Source organism: Schistocerca cancellata, chromosome 9, assembly GCF_023864275.1.
Source record: "Schistocerca cancellata isolate TAMUIC-IGC-003103 chromosome 9, iqSchCanc2.1, whole genome shotgun sequence".
Lineage (NCBI taxonomy): Eukaryota > Metazoa > Arthropoda > Insecta > Orthoptera > Acrididae > Schistocerca > Schistocerca cancellata.
Window position 1 is genome coordinate 21,948,943 of NC_064634.1, and position 21,058 is coordinate 21,970,000.

The window sequence follows — 21,058 nt, forward strand, 5'->3', positions numbered from 1 at the left end:
CCATCATTGGCACCAAGGCAGAAGCGACTCTCATCGCTGAAGACGACACGTCTCCATTCGTCCCTCCATTCACGCCTGTCGCGACACCACTTGGGGCGGGCTGCACGATGTTGGGGCGTGAGCGGAAGACGGCCTAACGGTGTGCGGGACCGTAGCCCAGCTTCATGGAGACGGTTGCGAATGGTCCTCGCCGATACCCCAGGAGCAACAGTGTCCCTAATTTGCTGGGAAGTGGCGGTGCGGTCCCCTACGGCACTGCGTAGGATCCTACGGTCTCGGCGTGCATCCGTGCGTCGCTGCGGTCCGGTCCCAGGTCGACGGGCACGTGCACCTTCCGCCGACCACTGGCGACAACATCGATGTACTGTGGAGACCTCACGCCCCACGTGTTGAGCAATTCGGCGGTACGTCCACCCGGCCTCCCGCATGCCCACTATACGCCCTCGCTCAAAGTCCGTCAACTGCACATACGGTTCACGTCCACGCTGTCGCGGCATGCTACCAGTGTTAAAGACTGCGATGGAGCTCCGTATGCCACGGCAAACTGGCTGACACTGACGGCGGCGGTGCACAAATGCTGCGCAGCTAGCGCCATTCGACGGCCAACACCGCGGTTCCTGGTGTGTCCGCTGTGCCGTGCGTGTGATCATTGCTTGTACAGCCCTCTCGCAGTGTCCGGAGCAAGTATGGTGGGTCTGACACACCGGTGTCAATGTGTTCTTTTTTCCATTTCCAGGAGTGTAGTTAAACCTAACTAATCTAAGGACATCACACACATCCATGCCCGAGGCAGGATTCGAACCTGCGACCGTAGCGGTCGCGCCTGGAACCGCTCGGCCTCTCCGGCCGGCAGCAATTGATCCTTTTCATTATATTGTCATTATTCCCTTCTGGATTTTCCACTGTTTAATACAAGAGTACGACAGACAATTTACAATGCGATCAGCTTTAAAGTGGTTTAAATTTTGTTTGCCGATTTCATCCAGCTAGAGACCATATCACTGGGCGGGTAACTGCGTGCATCTTCATTTTTTTGTAACGCGCCAGCTATCTGTGAGTGCTTCCGTATACTAGCACCCCATAACTTGAAATTCACGCATACGTATGAGCATTTCTTAAGAACCAGGAAATTATTTGTGTAGCAGGACAGTCAGATGCGTTAACTGTAACTGTGCTTATAAGTACATTATTTCAGTTGTGCTGTAGAACCTACGTTCAAGTACGTGCTTCCACAGGCTTATACGTTATACGTTGTAAATCGTATTGCGGCGGCATAGTACAATGCCTTAATTAATTGTCTTTCAATTGAAACAAATTACCTGTATCGAGGTATTTCGATCTCGTATATGGACTGTAATTCTTCAGTATACTTTGCAATGAAAGTAATTTAAGCAGTGCTCCTGCTTCGGGTTTTTCTGGTTCGTGGAAACATCGTCTCCCCCCCCCCCCTTCCTTGAATACCTGCTATGCCATTGTAAATAAGAAGAGGTGGTTCTGGCGTTTAATACATGTTAGTAATTGTGCGAATAATTTCTAAAATATAAACAAAATGCTTAAACTCGACTCACACGAAGAAAGCTATTAAAGCAAGTCTAAGTGGAGAGGTTGGTCTGAAAAGAGGCAGATAATTTCAAGCAACTTTAAGTTGTAGCAGACGGTGTACGTTATGTTACATCAGAACCCTCTTTAGTTGCACAAACATTTAGGTTAAGAGCCTTCGCTCTGTACCTGTCGATTAGTTATTGTAGGAGTGTTTGTAATATACGTTTCATTTACGAATAGACGAGAAAATTGAATAGGATTCTGTGCAAAGATGTCTCGGCAGTAAAGATGCCGGACTTTGGATTCGGAAGACGTGGTTTTGAGATGACCATAAGGTGGTTAGATTTATATTTTCACTTATTCCTCCAAATAGCTGGAGGCGAATAATGAAATGGTTCCGTCAATAAAACAACCGACGATCATAGTCCGCAGTGACATACAGTTGTGTGCGTTGGGATGTACTGACAAGAGGTAGTTCTACGTGCGTTTCTCCTCCTCGTGGTCAAATTTGATTTTCAGAACGTTAACCAGTAATTTTTTAAGAAAACCGGCATGCGAAGAAAGAGTGAAAACTGGGAAAATAGGAGAGGAGGGTGAGCGAGAGAGAGATATGGAAGAAAGAGAGCGAGAGGAATGGGAACGGAAGGTAGAACAGTGACGTAGAGTAACTGACAAAGAAGCAAAATACGAGCTCCTAAGTAGACAATATTTTGACTGAGACACAAGAGCAGGCATTTCGCTATCTGAGTGCAATGCGTTTCTACATCACTCCAGGACAATACCGAAGGACAACTCTTCTGTGAATGTCACCGCCAATTTCTTCTTTCATCACCTTCGTACTTCTCAAATTTTCTTTTTTCCGCAAAAGGCTAAATCGGAAGAAAAGAAATCAAGCAACTGCGTCTGTTGTCTTGACCATTCAGTATGTAGAGTAGCAGAAACCTGTCAAAAACCTGCAGCTGTAGTTACAGAACGTGTTAAAATGGTTTGATATACGAAAGTCATATTCTCCAGTGACTCATTGTTTAGTAACTGCATTTCTTATTCCTGTTTTAAACTCTATAATCTTCGTGTACGATAGTGTGGAACTAGTTTCAGTAATATGTCTTGCTTTCGTTAAACAACTAATGTCTTCCTTCTATTTATGGCGATTATGTCATGTGCGTTGCTGTGTGCCTTAAACTAATAAATATTTGATTTGTATAATCCTTCGAAATGTGCTACAATTATCATCATTTCCCTAAAAGTCAGCTGTTCGCTATCTCGACTATAACGTGGCTACACAGGTGTTCAACGTAATGCGAATATAGAGGCGTACTTGCTAGTTTTTAAGGCGGCTGCTTAGTCAGAAAAAAGTACTAACGGACTTGTTTAGGTATTTTAGGTATCGAAGTTGGAAGCCCAAACGCTGTTGGGAAGTTTAAGGATACAGGGCACTTATAAATGGTGGAAAATACGAAGTTTTTTTATGACTTTATTAAATTCTATATTCTTTCCTGATTACATTGATATATACATTATAGGGTTTCAAATGAAAAATGACCTATATATACAAAATTTTAAAGTTACTGTCATGGATGCCACCACGCTCCCTTTATTTCTGTTACAGAAACCAGTATTAATTCGAAAAGAACTGTGAATATTCTGTTTCCAGCGATTACACGTATGATACATTGTATATGTTGGTAACAGTGCAGGTTTCTAGTGTCTGCATATGGTTATCTTTGCTGGTATTTTCTTTTGTTTCGCTGAAGCAATTTGTTCACTTGTTACTAAATCTTTGTTGCCCAAGTGTTACATATATTTGTGGAACTACATATCCTTTAGTGCGCAAAAAATACGACCTATGCCACCCATCAAGAAATTCAATAAAAGAAAATTCCGTTGTTATCAGTTCACAAACGAAGCAAGCCACACTGTTGAAAGTAACCTATGTATCAGTTCTTCAGGGAAGAAACTCCCACATGACACGCCTCCTGGTGATTCAAATTTTTATGTTAACAATGACGCTGTTTGTAGTGGATTTGTTGTTGTTGATGTGGGCCTCTTATCTTCTTTGATAAAGGAAGCTGTGAAATGTAAACAAAGTGATGGTGTAGGCTGCCTGGTAATAACTGAACAACAAAGTAGCAGGAAGGGTTTGGTCTCAAAATTAGTTGTTCTGTGTAGATACTGCAATAAATCTACCTCGAAAATGACTTCGAACATTGTGCATACTTCATATGATGTGAATTTCAATTTAGTGTATGCGATGGGTGCAACAGGGAAAGGGTTGCTCAAATGTTTTGTGGTTTGATGGACCTTCCTCCTCCTCCCAGTAGGTTCAGCAAGTACATAAAAATACTTTGGTGCCTTGATGGCTGTGTCTAAAGCATCTATGAAACGTGCAGTAGAAGAAACTGTAAATATTAGTGGAACCAGGGACATTGCTGTTGCACTTGATGGGACATGGCAACGTCGAGGACATCGTTCCTTGAATGGTGTTGCAAGTGCTGCTTCTCTGGAGAATGGACAAGTTGATGTTGAGTGCTTATCTAAAAGTACTGCCGCATGTGCCATGGTAACACTGAAGGACATATTGAACATGATGGTTACAGTGGAGGTATGGAGTGTGGTGGAGCTCTAAAAATATTTCAGACGTCGGTACCCGTTTATAACGTTAGATATACGAAGTACCTAGGTGATGGGGACTCTAAAGCTTTCAATAGAATTAATGAGTTAAATGTTTATGGTGATACATTGGTAACAAAACTGGAGTCTTGTGGACATGTGCAAAAGGAGATGGGTGTTAGATTCAGAAACGAAAGGAAAGTTGCTATCTGATGGAAAATCTCTGTCTGGCCGAGCAAGATTGACATAAACTGAAATAGACCTTCTTCAGAGCTATTATGGACTGGCCAGTAGACAAACTGAACCTGTGAATGATGTTACAGCAATGAGAAAAGCTGTATGGGCCACCTACTTTCATAAATTGTCCACACATGGCCACCCTGTTCACGAACTTTGCCCTAAAGGAGCATATTCTTGGTGTAGTTACCAAAAAGCAAAAGAAAGTGGTCAAATATACCATCATAAGCATTCTCTTCCTGAGCCTGTTATTTATGAAATAAAACCAATTTTTAGAGACCTGAGTGACCCTGTTTTGCTTAGTAAATGTCTTAAAAAAAGTTCAAATGGCTCTGAGCACTATGGGACTTAACATCTATGGTCATGAGTCCCCTAGAACTTAGAACTACTTAAACCTAACTAACCTAAGGACGTCACACAACACACAGTTATCATGAGGCAGAGAAAATCTCCGACCCCGCCGGGAATCGAACCCGGGAACCCGGGCGTGGGAAGCGAGAACGCTACCGCACGACCACGAGCTGCGGACTAAATGTCTTCGTGGGGGCACTCAGAATACAAATGAAAGTTTCAGTGACTGACAACTGGTGCGTAAAGCTGAAAGATTCGCTCTTCAAGTTACCAAAGAAGCAAGGAATGTCAAGAGGAAGCTTGAAGATGAAGAAATGCTGCAGGATGAAGACTATGCTTCAGGAATGTTCTGAGGCACAGTTTAATTGGACTCGTATCTTCATTCGCAATTTCCAGCAAGTCGTATTTTTCAGAATTCAGGTAAAATATTTCCTAAAGTTTATAAAACATTGCTCTATTTTTTTTCTGTAAATTGCAATAGTCGATACTTATGTAGTAGACCTAATCTTTATTGCAGAATCAACTAAATTACAGAAAAAATAACATTTGTATTAGGAAAAAATTACAAAAATTAAAATGTAAAATGTGATATTTTTTTATCGTTGTAATATATATAATAGGTAGAATTAAATGGGTCTAGTACCTCAGCCATCATGTTATACATTTGAAGGAGACCCAGTTTTTACCAGATTTGCATAACTTGGGATTAAAGGGTACCTCAGTTTGAGGAAGCATCTTTGTAATGTTTTTAATAACCCTAAGTAGGTTCAAAAATATTCGAAACACTTGTAATTTGTTTAGAAAGTGTGCTGCATTATCTGATATCAACAAAAAATCTGTAAAACATATACATTATAATCAGTGCCTGAAAGAGTTAGGTGCTGATTTTTACATAATATTGAGCTGGAAAAGTACCCTGTATCCTTAAAGAAGGGACGGGCTACATACGATTCTCCTGTCTTTGTCGTGTATCTCGTATGCGTGGAAAGGATGATAAGAACAAGGCTACGCAGATTAGGATGCCATTTTCCTCCCAGCTTTGTTCAAAGCTGAAAATGATAGGGATAAGCAGTGGCATGAAGGACACGGCGGCACACATTAGGTGCAATGGGCTGCGGAATGCTTTTGTAGACTATCTTGCAGACAGAAATTCTTCTTCATTTGGGAACGCTCACCTTCTTTTCCAACGACGTCGAGAATTTCTTTACGCACTTACGGAGAGCCATAACCGTAACTGTCGTATTACGTTTAAGTGGTATTAGCTATAAACATACAACATTTCTGGATGTGTATTTACGATAAAATTTATCCCATTTCTTTCAATAACTACGTAGAGATTTGTTCCGCTTTGTTGTTAACAATAATTGAACAAACGCAAGAAAACATTGGCTCTACACGAAAAGGAGAATGTTTGTAGTTATTTTTCAGACTGAGCAAACTTCCCTTAAGACTGTTGTCTCGCATTCATCACCAGAGTGGAATTTCTCGTCAAAGCGCTCTTTATCTGAAAAACGCAATTAACAAGTAACTATGTATGATTCCTGGAAGCACCATTTATTAGTTATTTTACGGTTACCACTAATGACAGAATGGAACTGATTAAATGTGCTGAAAGAAAGAGGGCGGTATTTGTTTGTATATTAGAAAGCGTTCTCCTTAAATCGTTGCTCGTTTGTCGGCATGTGTAATTTTCAAATAGTCACAGCTAGCAGAAGAAACCTATCCAACCCCGCCAGCACAAAAAGCTAATGGTAGCACACAATAATTATGATAATTTGCGCCGGGCCTGTTCTCCGAACGACAGAAAAGCAATTTAGTTAATATCACGGTTGCGAGATGAAGATGGATCGTGTAGGTGTCAGCTACACACTACGCCTGTTAAATGATGTAAGCGCAGGAGGTCGACGCCCTTCACAGATTTCCTTCCTCTGCCATCGTTACACGTATTGAGCATTCACTGAAAAAGACACCAAAAGGCAGTGAAAAACAAAGTGACACGACTGCGCTTGAGCCCGACACAAAAAGCAGACTGCCCAACGTGTCTTCAAGGGACGCTGCACCACTGACCTTAAAAAGGAAACCGTCGTGGACCAAAGACGCGTTTGAAACTGATTGCCTCTGACAAGGCGTGACACTCGACAAGCATTGCTGCTCTTAGGGGATACAGGTGTTCTCAACCAGTTTCCGAGCGAACACTGCGAAAGGAGCTGCATCCAGTGGACTTTTGGTGTCGTCGGGTAAGTGGCAAAAGGCCATGTCCCACAACGGTACGTGAAGCTGAACGTTTACAGTGGGCCATAGAACACAAAAACTGGACACTAGGGGTGCGGGACTGATTCAGAAATTTGTAATACGGTGTTTGTCATTGTACTGGAGCCCTCTGTGCTGCCTGACGGGCCCTTTGCTCATGAAAACACCAGAGAGGCGCCACAGAGGCGGTTTCGGCCGTTGGAAGAAATCATTCTCTGGCAACCTAACTCGAGCAAGCCTCTGTCCTGAACGTACAAATGAGGGCAGTAAGGTTGGCTATGAAAAGCAGAGCCCTCTGTGCAGTCGGCCGTTTGCTTTGAATCCAGAGGTGTTAAATAACCACCATGAAAAAGGTCTGCCTCACTGGGGCCCGGTTTCTTCTGCCGTCATGCCGCGTTTCCCTGGATAGCAGTGCTGCCAATCTCCAGAGCACATGGCCATGGAGAGAGAGTGTAACTAAGTTCTACTGGGTAAGTTCTACAGGAAGCAGAGCGGTCGGTAACAGATTGCCAGCTAGTCGGAGAAACAATAAATGATCTCGTCACTAGCCAGTTGCGACTACAAGATCATCCATAATTTCGGTGGCAGCTCGTAATTACAACTACCGGGGCCCCGATGTCTCCGCTCAGATAATGTGCAACGTTGCACTGTCATATGCCATCATGAGTATGTCTACAGCTCGTAGAGTTATTCTGACTGACAGACTATTGTCTAGCGATCCAGTAGTAACTTTCCGGTAGGCAGCACTTCCAAGCTGAGCTATGGTATCCCTTCAGTCCCTCATCTATCCACTGTGGTTGCGGAGACAAAGTCGAATAACGCCTGTGGTACGATATGTACAGACAGGGCAGGGGGTAGGGTATTGGGTGTTCATTACCAAATGTCCTTCACCAATGGCGTCTTATTATCTCACATCACATTCACGTCACAGACTCATAAGTCTTTCTGACTAAACGTCTGAAAGGCCAGATCTAGGTATCGGACACCAGGATGTAAAACGTTTACAGTGTACTACATTTTGAAGTATAACTCCAAACTTAATTGTGTCAGCCACAGTTAAGTAACGTCACAAGCTGATTGTATAATTAAAACCTGTTCACACTTTCTCGTTCCCTGAGCAGACGGGGGCGTGCGGCGTGAGACCTGCAGCAGCCGGTACAGCTGAGTGCTGCATTATCGGCGCTTCTGCTACGCTAAGTGGAAGGTAATAGGACGGTCGGATGTCGACAAGCCGTGCTTTCCGGCATCCCGCGATTTGGATTTATTGCTGAAAACCAGCAGTTTTGAAAGCATATTAGTTATCTTTGAAAGCAATTATATGGACTTATATTCCGCAATTGTTGCATACCAGTTTTATTGCAACTCAAGTTGCTATTCTAATGAATTTAGGCCGACGTGCTCGCAGCAATCATTATATACCCACTAAATGTAGAAAGTCCTACTTGCCTTCAGAAATTATTGGGAGGTCTCATGTTTGCTTACTGCAGTTGTAATCGAGGGTAAAGTTATGCAATGTCACTCCGATACTTGGCGATTCTGTGGACGAACGTCGAGCAGGAAAGGTAGGTTTTCGAGCAGAAGCAGTACTGCTATGTACATGGCGTCCCAAAAATGTTGCGACAGACTTCGAGGGGTTGTTGAGGAACAAACCGAACGTAGTCCGGAAACGTCATCCAACGACACTACAAAGTGCAGAAATTGCGGCAGTAAACGTGAGTCTGTACGCTGACGGACCGTAGGCGCAACGTCTCGCAATGTCGCTCGTTGTTCAGTGATCGCGACTGATCGCCACGATCGCCAGCGGAGAAGATGGAGTTATGTGCCGCGTAGACCGTCCTTGTATGCTACGAATGCGATGTCCTGTTGCCTCGGTGGATGACGGGTTCGGACACGTGTTTCCATCGGTGGTTTATTTTTCTCCTGGAACCCTCTAAACTTTGCAATGTGTTTCGGTGTACAGGAGGTTTCTGAAACCGTACTCTAGCAGGGCAACAGTGCATTCGATTCGAAGGGTACAAGGCCTGCCTATGCAGCAGCTAGGTCCATCTTCTCCACTGGCGATCGTGGCGATCAGTCGCGATCACTGAACAACGAGCAACATTGCGAGACGTTGCGCCTACGGTCCGTCAGCGTAAAGACTCACATGCTTACTGCCGCAGCGGTGGCCCAGTGATGGTCGCCGGCGCCTGTCAACTTCGACGCTCTGCAGCGCCTTTGGATGACCTTTCCGGACACGGGTTCCTATGCTCGGTTTGTTGCTCAATACACACTCTACAACCCCCTCGAAGTTTGGTGCAACATTTTTGGGACACAATACATACAGGGTGGTCAGAAACAGTGTTGGAAGCTTGTAAGGGTGTTGCAGGGTAGGTTGAGCTGCGAAATAACAGTTAAAAAAATTCGGTACGTTGCGCTCTTTCGGAATTAATTACCATTGAGGTTAGACAATCAGGCCGTCGCGCGCAAATTCGAGCTGTTGGCAGATATATTTATTGTCAGTTATTCTCATACTGTAGATGATAGCGTACGAGACCGCTCAGCTTTCGGCTCGGGTTCGATCCCATGTCCGACTTCTGTATCGCTCTCTTGATCGGTTTTAGGAAACCAAACGGACACGTTTGGCGACTACCTTGTACGTCTGTGGCGCGCAGCTTGAATTTCCGCGCACAGCTGCCTGCTTGACTGCATAGCTTCAATGCCAATTAACTCGGAAACGGCGCAACGTATCGAATTTTTTTTCTTAACAGTTAGTTCTCTGCACACCCTACGCTGCGACACCCTTACAAGCTTTTCAGACCGCTTCTGAGCACACTGTATGAATTGTGATTGTCTGGTGGACTGTACTGCCGCGCGGGACTAGCCGAGCGGTCTCAGGCGCTGCAGTCATGGACTGTGCGGCTGGTCCCGGCGGAGGTCCGAGTCCTCCCTCGGGCATGGGTGTGTGTGTTTGTCCTTAGGATAGTTTAGGTTAAGTAGTGTGTAAGCTTAGGGACTGATGACCTTAGCAGTTAAGTCCCATAAGATTTCACACACATTTGAACACTTTTTTTTGACTGTATTTCTGATCAATTATGCAGACAGAGTGCGCATACCCTTAGAAATGCAGAGGCTATAAGCGACGTTGCTTACACATTTTCACAGAGAGTGGTATGTTTATTACAACTATTCACGTTCTGTTGCTAGGCCCACAGCTAACCATTGCACTAAAGTAAGTGTTCGGTACCTAGTTCATATTCTATGAGATTAGCAGTCAGATGACGCTACTAATATGCTTCTTGGGACTAAATATTGTACACCAGAGGGCAATTTTTTAATTCGGAGCTTATTCGGACTTACTTTCGTGAGTAACGCGTATTTTAAAACCTAACGGGTATCTTAGCTATCTTACAACGTATGCGAAATACACCTGTAAATGTCAAGTTACACTCTACCTAATCTACGGTTCGATAGTTTTCGTACAGTACATAAATGACATAAAAATAGTAGGATTACCGGCAGTACTGGTTCCATTGGTAGGAAAAGAAACATAAATAAATGTGTGTGAGAGGAAAAGTTAGCCGACGACTTCTCTTTGTTTTTTGCTTGTTTGTTTTGCACTTAATTAGAAAAGCGCATCGTTCAGTGTTAGTCCATTGTGCGTTCTACATCTTTACGAAATATAAACTGCATTTCATAAGTAAAGAAAAAAGCTACTAGCGTAATTTCTGCACTTTTATGTAACTAAAACAATTTCTTTTGATGGAAGTACGGTTTACACGCACAATAACAAAAAATCTATATACGAGTAATTATTGTGTTATTTTGTACTCAACAGAACGTTCTTCCTCATAATCAAAGACAAGGGATTCCTGTTCTTATTGGTAAGTGTGAAAGTTGTTTATGAATAACAAAGGTATGTTTTATATATGCTGTCCCTAGTAGTGAAGCGATGTTATGTTTTTGTTTTGCGTTTTTTTTCTTAAATTTGCATTTTTGTGAGAAATTGCGTTTTCTGCCGCTATGTGATACATCTATATCTTTTTTTTTTCACTACAACATCGCTCTGTTTTACGTTACAGATCAACAGTTTTCGATTGAAACATTAATTAAACAATGAAACTTTCAATTTTGCTATAAATAATGTTTATTTTCTACTACGCGACAGGAGGATAACTACGTAGAACAAAAACATTCTGTAGGTCACGTGGCCCTTTATACTCGTATATCCACACTCGCATTCCAGACGGTTTACGGCGTCTGGTTTCTACGGGAATCTAGTGACACACTGATCGCACAGGCATACGAAGCCAACGAAATGAGGTAACGCCCGACGGATATGCAACACACCTAACGTGTAGGTAACTCGATAAAACTACTAGGAAAGCTACCGCATTCCGCGCTTACTTAAGGATAGTCAACGGTGGCTTTACAGCTCTGCCTGGAGGAATAGTCGGACGCTGATATGCCAGGTGTCAGAGAAGCGAGTGAAACGGGACGGGCCCCTGCTCGGCAGGAGAGGCTAGGCAGTAGTGCGAGGTGTCCTGATCAACACTCACCAGTCGACGTGCAGGCAGGGAAATCGGGACGCGCTCAGTCTAAAGACGCTTCAGCTATCAAGATATTAGCAGTAAATTTTCAGAGTGTTCGGAATATAAAGTCCCTGAATTTACTGCCCTCCAGGAAGCGTGTGGCGCGCAAATTATCCTCGGGACTGAACCTGGCTGAACCCTGAGATAGGGAGTTCTGAAATATTTAGTGAGGGTTGGAACGTGTATCGGAAAGACAGATTAGACACCGTAGGAGGTGGTGTCTTCATTGCAGTTGGCAAAAATATTGTCTACTGAGATCGAAGTAGACTGTGATTATGAAGTTATCTGGCTAGGGGAAATAAAGTTAATTGTGGGGTGTTATTACCGGCCACCAGGTTCCACCGTGACAGTTCTAGAATCATTCAAAGGGAGTCTACATTCTGTATCGCAGAAGTACCCGGATCATGCTATATTAGTCGGAGGCGACTTCAACTTACCTAGTATTGACTGGGATGTCTATGGATTCATTACAGGTGGTACAGACAAGGCGTCGTGTAAAGTACTTTTGAGCACATTAACCAAAAACTGTCTTGAGCAGCTAAATCGACAGCCAACGCGTAACGGAAAAATGGTTCAAATGGCTCTGAGCACTATGGGACTTAAAATCTATGGTCATTAGTCCCCTAGAACTTAGAACTACTTAAACCTAACTAACAGCACACAACACCCAGCCATCACGAGGCAGAGAAAATCCCTGACCCCGCCGGGAATCGAACCCGGGAACCCGGGCGTAATGGAAATATTTTACATCTGGCAGCCACGAACAGACCAGACCTCATCGACGGTGTCAGTGTTGAGACAGGGATTAGTGATCATGATGTTGTCATTACGACTATGGTCACGAATGTTAAAAAGTCGGTCAAGAAGGCTAGGAGAGGATTCTTACTAGAAAGAGCAGATAAGCAGTTGTTAGCATCCCACTTAGTAAATGAATCGACTTCATTTACTTCCGGTACGATGGGCGTGGAAGAAGTATCGGCAAATTTTAAACACATTGCAAATCACGCATTGGACAAGTATGTGCCGAAAAAGTGGGTTACGGACGGAAAAGTCCCACCGTGGTTTAACAGCGCAATTCGGAGAATGTTCACGAAGCAAAGACAGTTTCACTCGCGGTACAAGAAAGATCGGGAGAATGAGGACAGGCAAAAGTTAGTAGAGATTCGTGCTGCTGTAAAAAGAGCGATGCGCGAAGCATTCAACCAGTACCACCGTCATACCTTAGCAAAAGATCTTGCTGAAAACCCAAGGAAATTCTGGTCTTACGTAAAATCGGTAAACGGGTCGAAGACTTCCATCCAGTCACTTACTGATCAATGTGGCCTGGTAACGCAAGACAGCAAAACGAAAGCTGAAATTTTAAATTTACCATTTGAGAAATCTTTCAAGCAGGAGGATCGTACAAACATACCGCCGTTTGAGTCTCGTACAGATTCCCGTATGGAGGACATAGTAATAGACATCCCTGTGGTTGTGAAGCAGCTGAATGGGTTGAAAATAAATAAATCGCCAGGTCCTGATGGGATTCCAGTCCGGTTTTACAGAGATTACTCTACTGCATTGGCTCCTTACCTAGCTTGCATTTTTCACGAATCTCTTGCCCAAAGTAAAGTCCCAAGCGACTGGAAAAAAGCGCAGGTGACGCCTGTATATAAGAAGGGTATAAGGACGGATCCTCAAAATTACAGACCAATATCCTTAACATCGGTTTGTTGTAGGATTGTCGAACATATTCTCAGTTCGAATATAATGAAATTCCTTGAAACAGAGAAGTTGCTGTCCATGCATCAGCACGGCTTTAGAAAATATCGCTCCTGCGAAACGCAACTCGCCCTTTTTTCACATGATATCTTGCGAACCATGGATGAAGGGTATCAGACGGATGCCATATTCCTTGACTTCCAGAAAGCGTTTGACTCGGTGCCCCACTGCAGACTCCTAAGGTACGAGCATATGGGATTGGTTCCCAAGAATGTGAGTGGCTCGAAGACTTCTTAAGTAATAGAACCGAGTGCGTTGTCCTCGATGGTGAGTGTTCATCGGAGGTGAGGGTATCATCTGGAGTGCCCCAGGGAAGTGTGGTAGGTCCGCTGTTGTTTTCTATCTACATAAATGATCTTTTGGATAGGGTGGATAGCAATGTGCGGCTGTTTGCTGAAGATGCTGTGGTGTACGGGAATGTGTCGTCGTTGAGTGACTGTAGGACGACACAAGATGACTTGGACAGGATTTGTGAGTGGTGTAAAGAATGGCAGCTAACTCTAAATATAGATAAATGTAAATTAATGCAGGTGAATAGGAAAAAGAGTCCCGTAATGTTTGAATACTCCAGCAGTAGTGTAGCGCTTGGCACAGTCACGTCGATTAAATATTTGGGCGTAACATTGCAGAGCGATATGATGTGGGACAAGCATGTAACGGCAGTTGTGGGGAAGGCGGATGGTCATCTTCGGTTCATTGGTAGAATTTTGGGAAGACGTGGTTCATCTGTAAAGGAGACCGCTTATAGAACGCTGGTGCGACCTATTCTCGAGTACTGGTCGGGCGTTTGGGGTCCCTATCAGGTCGGATTGAGGGAGGACATAGAAGCAATTCAGAGGCGGGCTGCTAGATTTGTTACTGGTAGGTTTGATCATCACGCGAGTGTTATGGAAATGCTTCAGGAACTCGGGTGGGAGTCTCTGGAGGAAAGGAGGCTTTCTTTTCGTGAATCGCTACTGAGGAAATTTAGAGAACCGGCATTTGAGGCTGACTGCAGTACAATTTTACTGCCGGCAACTTACATTTCGCGGAAAGACCACAAAGATAAGATAGAGAGATTAGGGCTCGTACAGAGGCATATAGGCAGTCATTTTTCCGTCGTCCTGTTTGGGAGTGGAACAGGGAGAGAAGATGCTAGTTGTGGCACGAGGTACTAGAGATGGGGGATGCGCTCTTGAACTAATTCATAGAGTTGAATCTTTCAAAGGAGTGAACAATCAGTGATTCAGAAAAAAAGAACAGTAGCTCCAAACGTTTCCCACGGCAGAGAGAGAGAGAGAGAGAGAGAGAGAGACGGAGCATATCAGCAGCGCCTCTGCTGGTCAGAGCACAGTGCACGCCACACAACACAGCCAGCGCCGGCCTCTGCCCTGCTTCTACCTTGGCTGCCTGCATTGTGCAGTGCCCCACTGGATTTTGTGTTTCACATATGCCGTGCCGTCTCTGTGCGTCGTCTGCCGTGTGCAGTGTCTGGCGCAGCTTAACTTCGCATCACACTCTGTCGGCGATCGTTTCAGTCGCACGTCCTGCCCTCTGGGCAGTTGATGCAAGCAACAGGACAGAGAGCCACCTAGCGGATAACATAGGAACTACTTGCAACAACCTGCTCGCAAGGGAACGGACGATTTGTCTCGGAGCGGGTGACTTCACCGCTCCCCCCACCCTCGGAACTCGCCCACTCAACGCTCACCCCACCGTTCTCGACTCTAGCCAGAGCGTTGAGCAAAGCAACTCAGGTGTCACTCTGGTCTCTGCGGTCTTAGCTCACGCAGTAATACAGCTCGCGGCTCGACCTGCTCGACTCAGTGCCTCTGCATCGGAGTTCGTCTCTACTGGATATTGTTCTTCGTAGTAATACCGCTATGTATATTACATTATTATGTTATGTATACATCATTTGTTTTTATTTTATTTTTATTTGTTTAAACTGATCAGCTTAGGTTCCTGACGACTCCTCTTACTATAGGATTTTTATTATGGACACTCGAATTTACGCTTTAATTACGAGCGAACTGATAAACGTATCGCAAAATGTGATACACCAATATTTTCCTTGTTTTATTCTGCGTAAGGCTATATGCAGCACTTTCGTTTTACAGTCAAATTTATATTTTTTTTCTTATTCTGGTACGGATTTTGCGATTTTAGGCGTCTTCGGAAGGAAACGTTCACTTTAAAAATATACGGCTTGCGATGTATTTGTATGAGGTGAATGAAATTTTAATACATTATAGCCAAATATATTGTTAATGTAAATCTCAAGTTACAACATTTTCCGATCACCCAAAAAACCACGATAGTGCAAAATAAATCAATAATCAAAAACTTTGTCATATCGTGGAAATTTCAATAAACAATACAAAATTCTTACTCATTATCTGTGTTACTTCAAAATAGGATCAAATAAGATCAAAATACAGGTATAGTACTGGAATAAACCAAGTTTAAAGGGCAATGTGCCTTCCATTTATTTTCTATTGTAAATGAGTGGTGAGTCATGAAAAAGAGCTAATTCATTTCAGGGAGTGAACAGTTCTGATCCGATCTCTGAAAAGAACAGTTTTGCCCATCTCTACGAGGTACCCTCCACCACGGACCGTACGGTGGATTGCGGAGTACGTATGTAGGTGTAGGTGTAGGTGTGGGTACCTGCTTGGCGAGGGCGGCGGAGTCGTACAGGACGCGGATGCGGTCGCCGGGCACGGCCAGCAGCGGCACGGCGACCAGCGTGTCGTCGACGGCGGCGGGCGGCTCGGCCAGCACGGTGAGCAGCGGCTGCGCGGCGGCCGGCCGGTGGTAGAGGCGGCCGTAGCCCAGCCCCAGCCCCAGGCCGTAGCTGGGGTAGGCGCCCGCGTAGCCGCGGCCGTACGCGCCCGACCACGACGCCGCCGCCGCCGCCAGCGCGCACAGCAGCCACGCCGCTCTCGTCTGCAACACAACCGACACACACACACACCGGTCAGCCACTGTCACCACTGAATGTGAAGCCTAACTTAACACCGACACACCGCGTTGTCAAACTAAGTTTCCGAACTGGGCTCCCAGCCACTGCGGATGCGCGGCCTGCAGTCGCCAAACTCTGCGGCGAAACTATCCACTTTCGTGGCGTTCCAACTTCCGCGAACACGAAGCTACACTACTGGCCATTAAAATTGCTACACCAAGAAGAAATGCAGGTGACAAACGGGTATTCATTGTACAAATATATTATACTAGAACTGACATCTGATTACATTTTCACGCATTTCGGGTGCATAGATCCTGAGAAATCAGTACTCGGAACAACCACCTCTGGCCGTAATAACGGCCTTGATACGCCTGGGCATTGAGTCAAACAGAGCTTGAATGGCGTGTACAGGTACAGCTGCCCATGCAGCTTCAACACGATACCACAGTTCATCGAGAGTAGTGGCTGGCGTATTGTGACGAGCCAGTTGCTAGGCCACCATTCACCAGACGTTTTCAGTTGGTGAGAGATCTGCAGAATGTGCTGGCCAGGGCACCAGTCGAACATTTTCTGCATCCAGAAAGGCCCGTACAGGACCTGCAACATGCGGTCGTGCATTATCCTGTTGAAATGTAGGTTTTCGCAGGGATCGAATGAATGGTAGAGCCACGGGTCGTAACACATCTGAAATGTAACGTCCACTATTCAAAGTACCGTCAATGCGAACAAGAGGTGACCGAGACGTGTGACAATGGCACCCCATACCATCACGCTGGGTGATTTTCCAGTACGGCGATGACGAATACACGCTTCCAATGGGCGTTCACCGCGATGTCGCCAAACACGGATGCGACCATCACGATGCTGTAAACAGAACATGGATTCATCCGAAAAAAATGACGTTTTGCCATTCGTGCACCCGGGTTCGTCGTTGAGTACACCATCGCAGGCGCTCCTGTCTTTGATGCAGCGTCAAGGGTAACCGCAGCCACGGTCTGCAAGCTGATAGTCCATGCTGCTGCAAACGTCGTCGAACTGTTAGTGCAGATGGTTGTTGTCTTGCAAACGTCCCCATCTGTTGACTCAGGGATCGAGACGTGGCTGCACGATCCGCTACAGCCGTGCGGATAAGATGCCTGTCATCTCGACTGCTACTGATACGAGGCCGTTGGGATCCAGCACGGCGTTCCGTATTACCCTCCTGAAACTACCGATTGCATATTCTGCTAACAGACATTGGATATCGACCAACGCGACTAGCAATGTCACGATACGATAAACCGCAATCGCGATAAGCGGAAACGTGATGCTACGCATTTCTCCTCCTTACACGAGGCATCACAACAACGTTTCACCAGGCAACGCCGGTCAACTGCTGTTTGTGTATGAGAAATCGGTTGGAAACTTTCCTCATGTCAGCACGTTGGAGCTGTCGCCACCGGCGCCAGCCTTGACTGAATGCTCCGAAAACCTAATATTTGCATATCGCAGCATCTTCTTCCTGTCGGTTAAATTTCGAGTCTGTAGCACGTCAGCTTCGTGGTGTACCAATTTTAATGGCCAGTAGTGTATAAGATGCGTGAGTTTTTAAGTTACGTGGCGTTTCACTTATTCCGACGCGTAGTCGGTAACTGATAAAAATTACAGGTTTTTTTCGGCAGGTAACACTGTGCACTGGTGCATGTGGGACGTTTTGACAATCGTTACGAGAACGAAGCGCCACGAACTGCTCCACCCGAGAAATTTCTTCGTCATTCTTGTAAAGTCGTCAGATGATAAAAAAAAAAACTGCAAAATGATTTACACAAGATACCTGTATAATGCAAAAAGTGGCAACTGATTCTAAATCATGAAAGTGTGAAGTTATCCACATGACTAGTAAACGAAATCCGCCGAATTTCCGTTAGCCGATAAAATACACAAATTTAAAGACTGTAAATTCAACTAAATGTTTAGGGATTACAATTACGAATAACTAAATTGGAAGCATTAGATAGATAATCTTGTGACGAAAGCAAACCAACGACTGCGAAAGATCCATATCCAAAGACTGGAAAATTGCACAGGTCACAGCAATATTCAAGAAAGGTAGTAGGAGTAGTCCACTTAATTACAGGCCCTTATCATTAACGTCGATATGCCGCAGCATTCTGGAACAAATAATGTGTTCGAACACTGTGAATTACGTCGAGAAAAACTTTGTATTAACACACAGACAACACGGATGTAGAAAACATTGCTCTTCAGAAATAGAACTAGCTCTTTACTTGCACGAAGTGTTGACTGCTATTCCCAAGGGATTTCAAAAAATTTGGAAACTTGTGGTAAGATCTTATGGGACCAAACTGCTGAGGTCATCGGTCCCTAGCCGGTCACTGTGGCCGAGCGGTTCTAGGCGCTTCAGTCCGGAACCGCGCCGCTGCTACGGTCGCAGCTTCGAATCCTGCCTCGGACATGGATGTGTGTGATGTCCTTAGATTAGTTAGGTATAAGCAGGGACTGACGACGTCAGAAGTCCCATAGTGATCAGAGTAATTTGAACATTTTGAACCACCGCTCCCTAAGCCTACACCCTACTTACTGGAACTCCGGAAGGCTTCTGACATTGTAGCACATATGCGGCTTCTAGTGAAATTGTGTGCTTATGGAATAGCGTCTCAGTTATGTGACTGGATTCGTGATTTCCTGTCAGAGAGGTCACAATTTGTAATAATTGGTGGAAAGTCATCGAGTAAAAGACAACTGATTTCTTACGTTCCCCAAGGCAGTGTTAGAGGCCCTCTCCTGTTCATTATCTATATAAACGATATGGGAGACAATCTCGTCGTTTGCAGGTGACGCTGTGGTTAATCGACTAGTGAAGTCATCAGAAGATCGAAAAAAAATTGCAAAACAATTTTAAAAAGATATGTATAAGGTGCGAAAATTTTCAACTGACCCTAAATAATGAAAAGTGTGACGTCATCCACATGAGTGCAAAAGGAATCCGTTAAACTTTGGTTACACGATAAATCAGTCAAATCTAAAGGCCGTAAATTCAACTAAATACCTAGGAATTGCAAATTGCGTTTTAGTGGCAGAACACTTAAGAAATGTAACAGATCTACTAAGGAGACTGCCTACACTACGCTTCTCCGTCCTGCAGCGCGGCCCGGAATCCTTACCAGATAGGATTGACAGAGTACACCGAAAAAGTTCAAAGAAGGGCAGCACGTCTTCTTCTATCGCGACATAGAGGAGAGAGTGTCACTGAAATGATATTTGGGATGGACATCATTAAAACAAAGGCGTTTTCCGTTGCGGCGGAATTTTCTCACGAAATTCCAATGAACAATTTTCGCCTCAGAATGCGAAAATATTTTGTTGGTGCCGACGTAAATAGGGACAAACGATCACCATGAAAGAATAAGGGAAATCACGGCTCTTACGGAAAGATGGAGGTCCTCTTTCTTTCCACGCTCTATACGAGATTGGAATAATAGAGAATTGTGAAGGTGGTTGAACCCTCACCCAGACACTTAAATGTTGTTTTCAGCGTATCCATGTAGATGTAGACGTAGATATTGGCAGAACAGTTAGAAAACATAACAGTTCTAGTATTACGCTTGTCCAGCCTCTTCTGGAGTATTGCTGTGAGGAGTGGGATCTGCATCAGATGGGATTGACGGATGACACCGAAAAAAGTTCAAAAAAGGACAGCTCGTTTTGCACTATCGCGAACCAGGGCAGAGTACCATAGATATCATACTCGATTTGGGATGGCTATCGCTCCAACAAAGATCTTTTTCGTTGTCGCAGCACCTTCTCGTGAAACTGCAAACCACCAACTTTCTCCTAAGACTGTGAAGATACTTCGTTGGCGCCCGCCTACATACGGAGAACTGATCAGCATAACAAAATAAATCATAACTCGCACGGAAAGGTTTAAGTGTTCGTTTTCCCGCACACTTTTCGAGAGTGTTACGGTGGAGAAATAGGTTAAAGGTAATTCCATGAACCCAGTGCCAGGTAGTTAATAGTGAATTGCAGAGTAAATCATGTAGATATGAACATCAAAGGACTGACGATGAGCAGTTACTGGTCAACATACATTCCATAACGAATAATAAGACATTTGAAATTAATGAACATCTCTTCCCGCAGTTAGAAAACTCTGTAGATGCTCTTAATTCAACATCAAGCCATGCTGAAGAGAAATACTTCAGTAAAAGCACACTGGCGCAAGTACGAGAAATACTCAAAGAATACAGCGTGCAGCAAAGAGTGGAAGTAGGAAATCTGGCTATGTACGAAGCGAAAAGCTTGATGTCCGAAACATGGAGATAAACTTCCCAATTATATAGCAGGTATCCGAAACACCTGCAACAAATTTCGCAACTATGGACTGTGGAACACAATGTCGATGCTGTAGGACGAATAACACGAATCCCCATTAAATAAATAAAACTAAAAGAATTAATCTCCAGGTTCAATTCCGACTATAAAGCTTCAGCCATTAGTGGATCTTCCTTTCATATAGCATCTTAAACTCTGTTAACATCGTGAATTGTTTTGGCGTCATTCTTGGGTAGTTGAAATAGCTTGTGCAGTTATCTACTAAAATTTTGTCGCTCAGCACTTGACCTAACATCTCTCTATGAAGTCAGCTACCAAAGTAAGTGCCACAACATCCATTTCAGACAGACGGAAATGTTTCTTCGGTATTAGTTTCGCAACGCTTGTTTCAGAAAATTACTTTCGCAGCTCAGTGGCTCCATGCAAGTACTGTTCTAAAGTCTGTGACGTTAGGTGA

At 44.4% G+C, this 21,058-nt stretch overlaps 1 protein-coding gene across 2 annotated transcripts in view; it reads right to left on the minus strand.

Annotated features, from left to right (window-relative positions):
- LOC126100475 (uncharacterized) overlaps positions 1–21,058 on the minus strand; it is a 368,319-nt gene that overhangs the window by 78,682 nt on the left and 268,579 nt on the right. For both annotated transcript variants that reach the window (XM_049911084.1, XM_049911083.1), the window contains exon 2: positions 15,969–16,247. In XM_049911084.1, the coding sequence (XP_049767041.1) occupies positions 15,969–16,247 (279 nt within the window). The remainder of the gene's footprint in view (positions 1–15,968; positions 16,248–21,058) is intronic.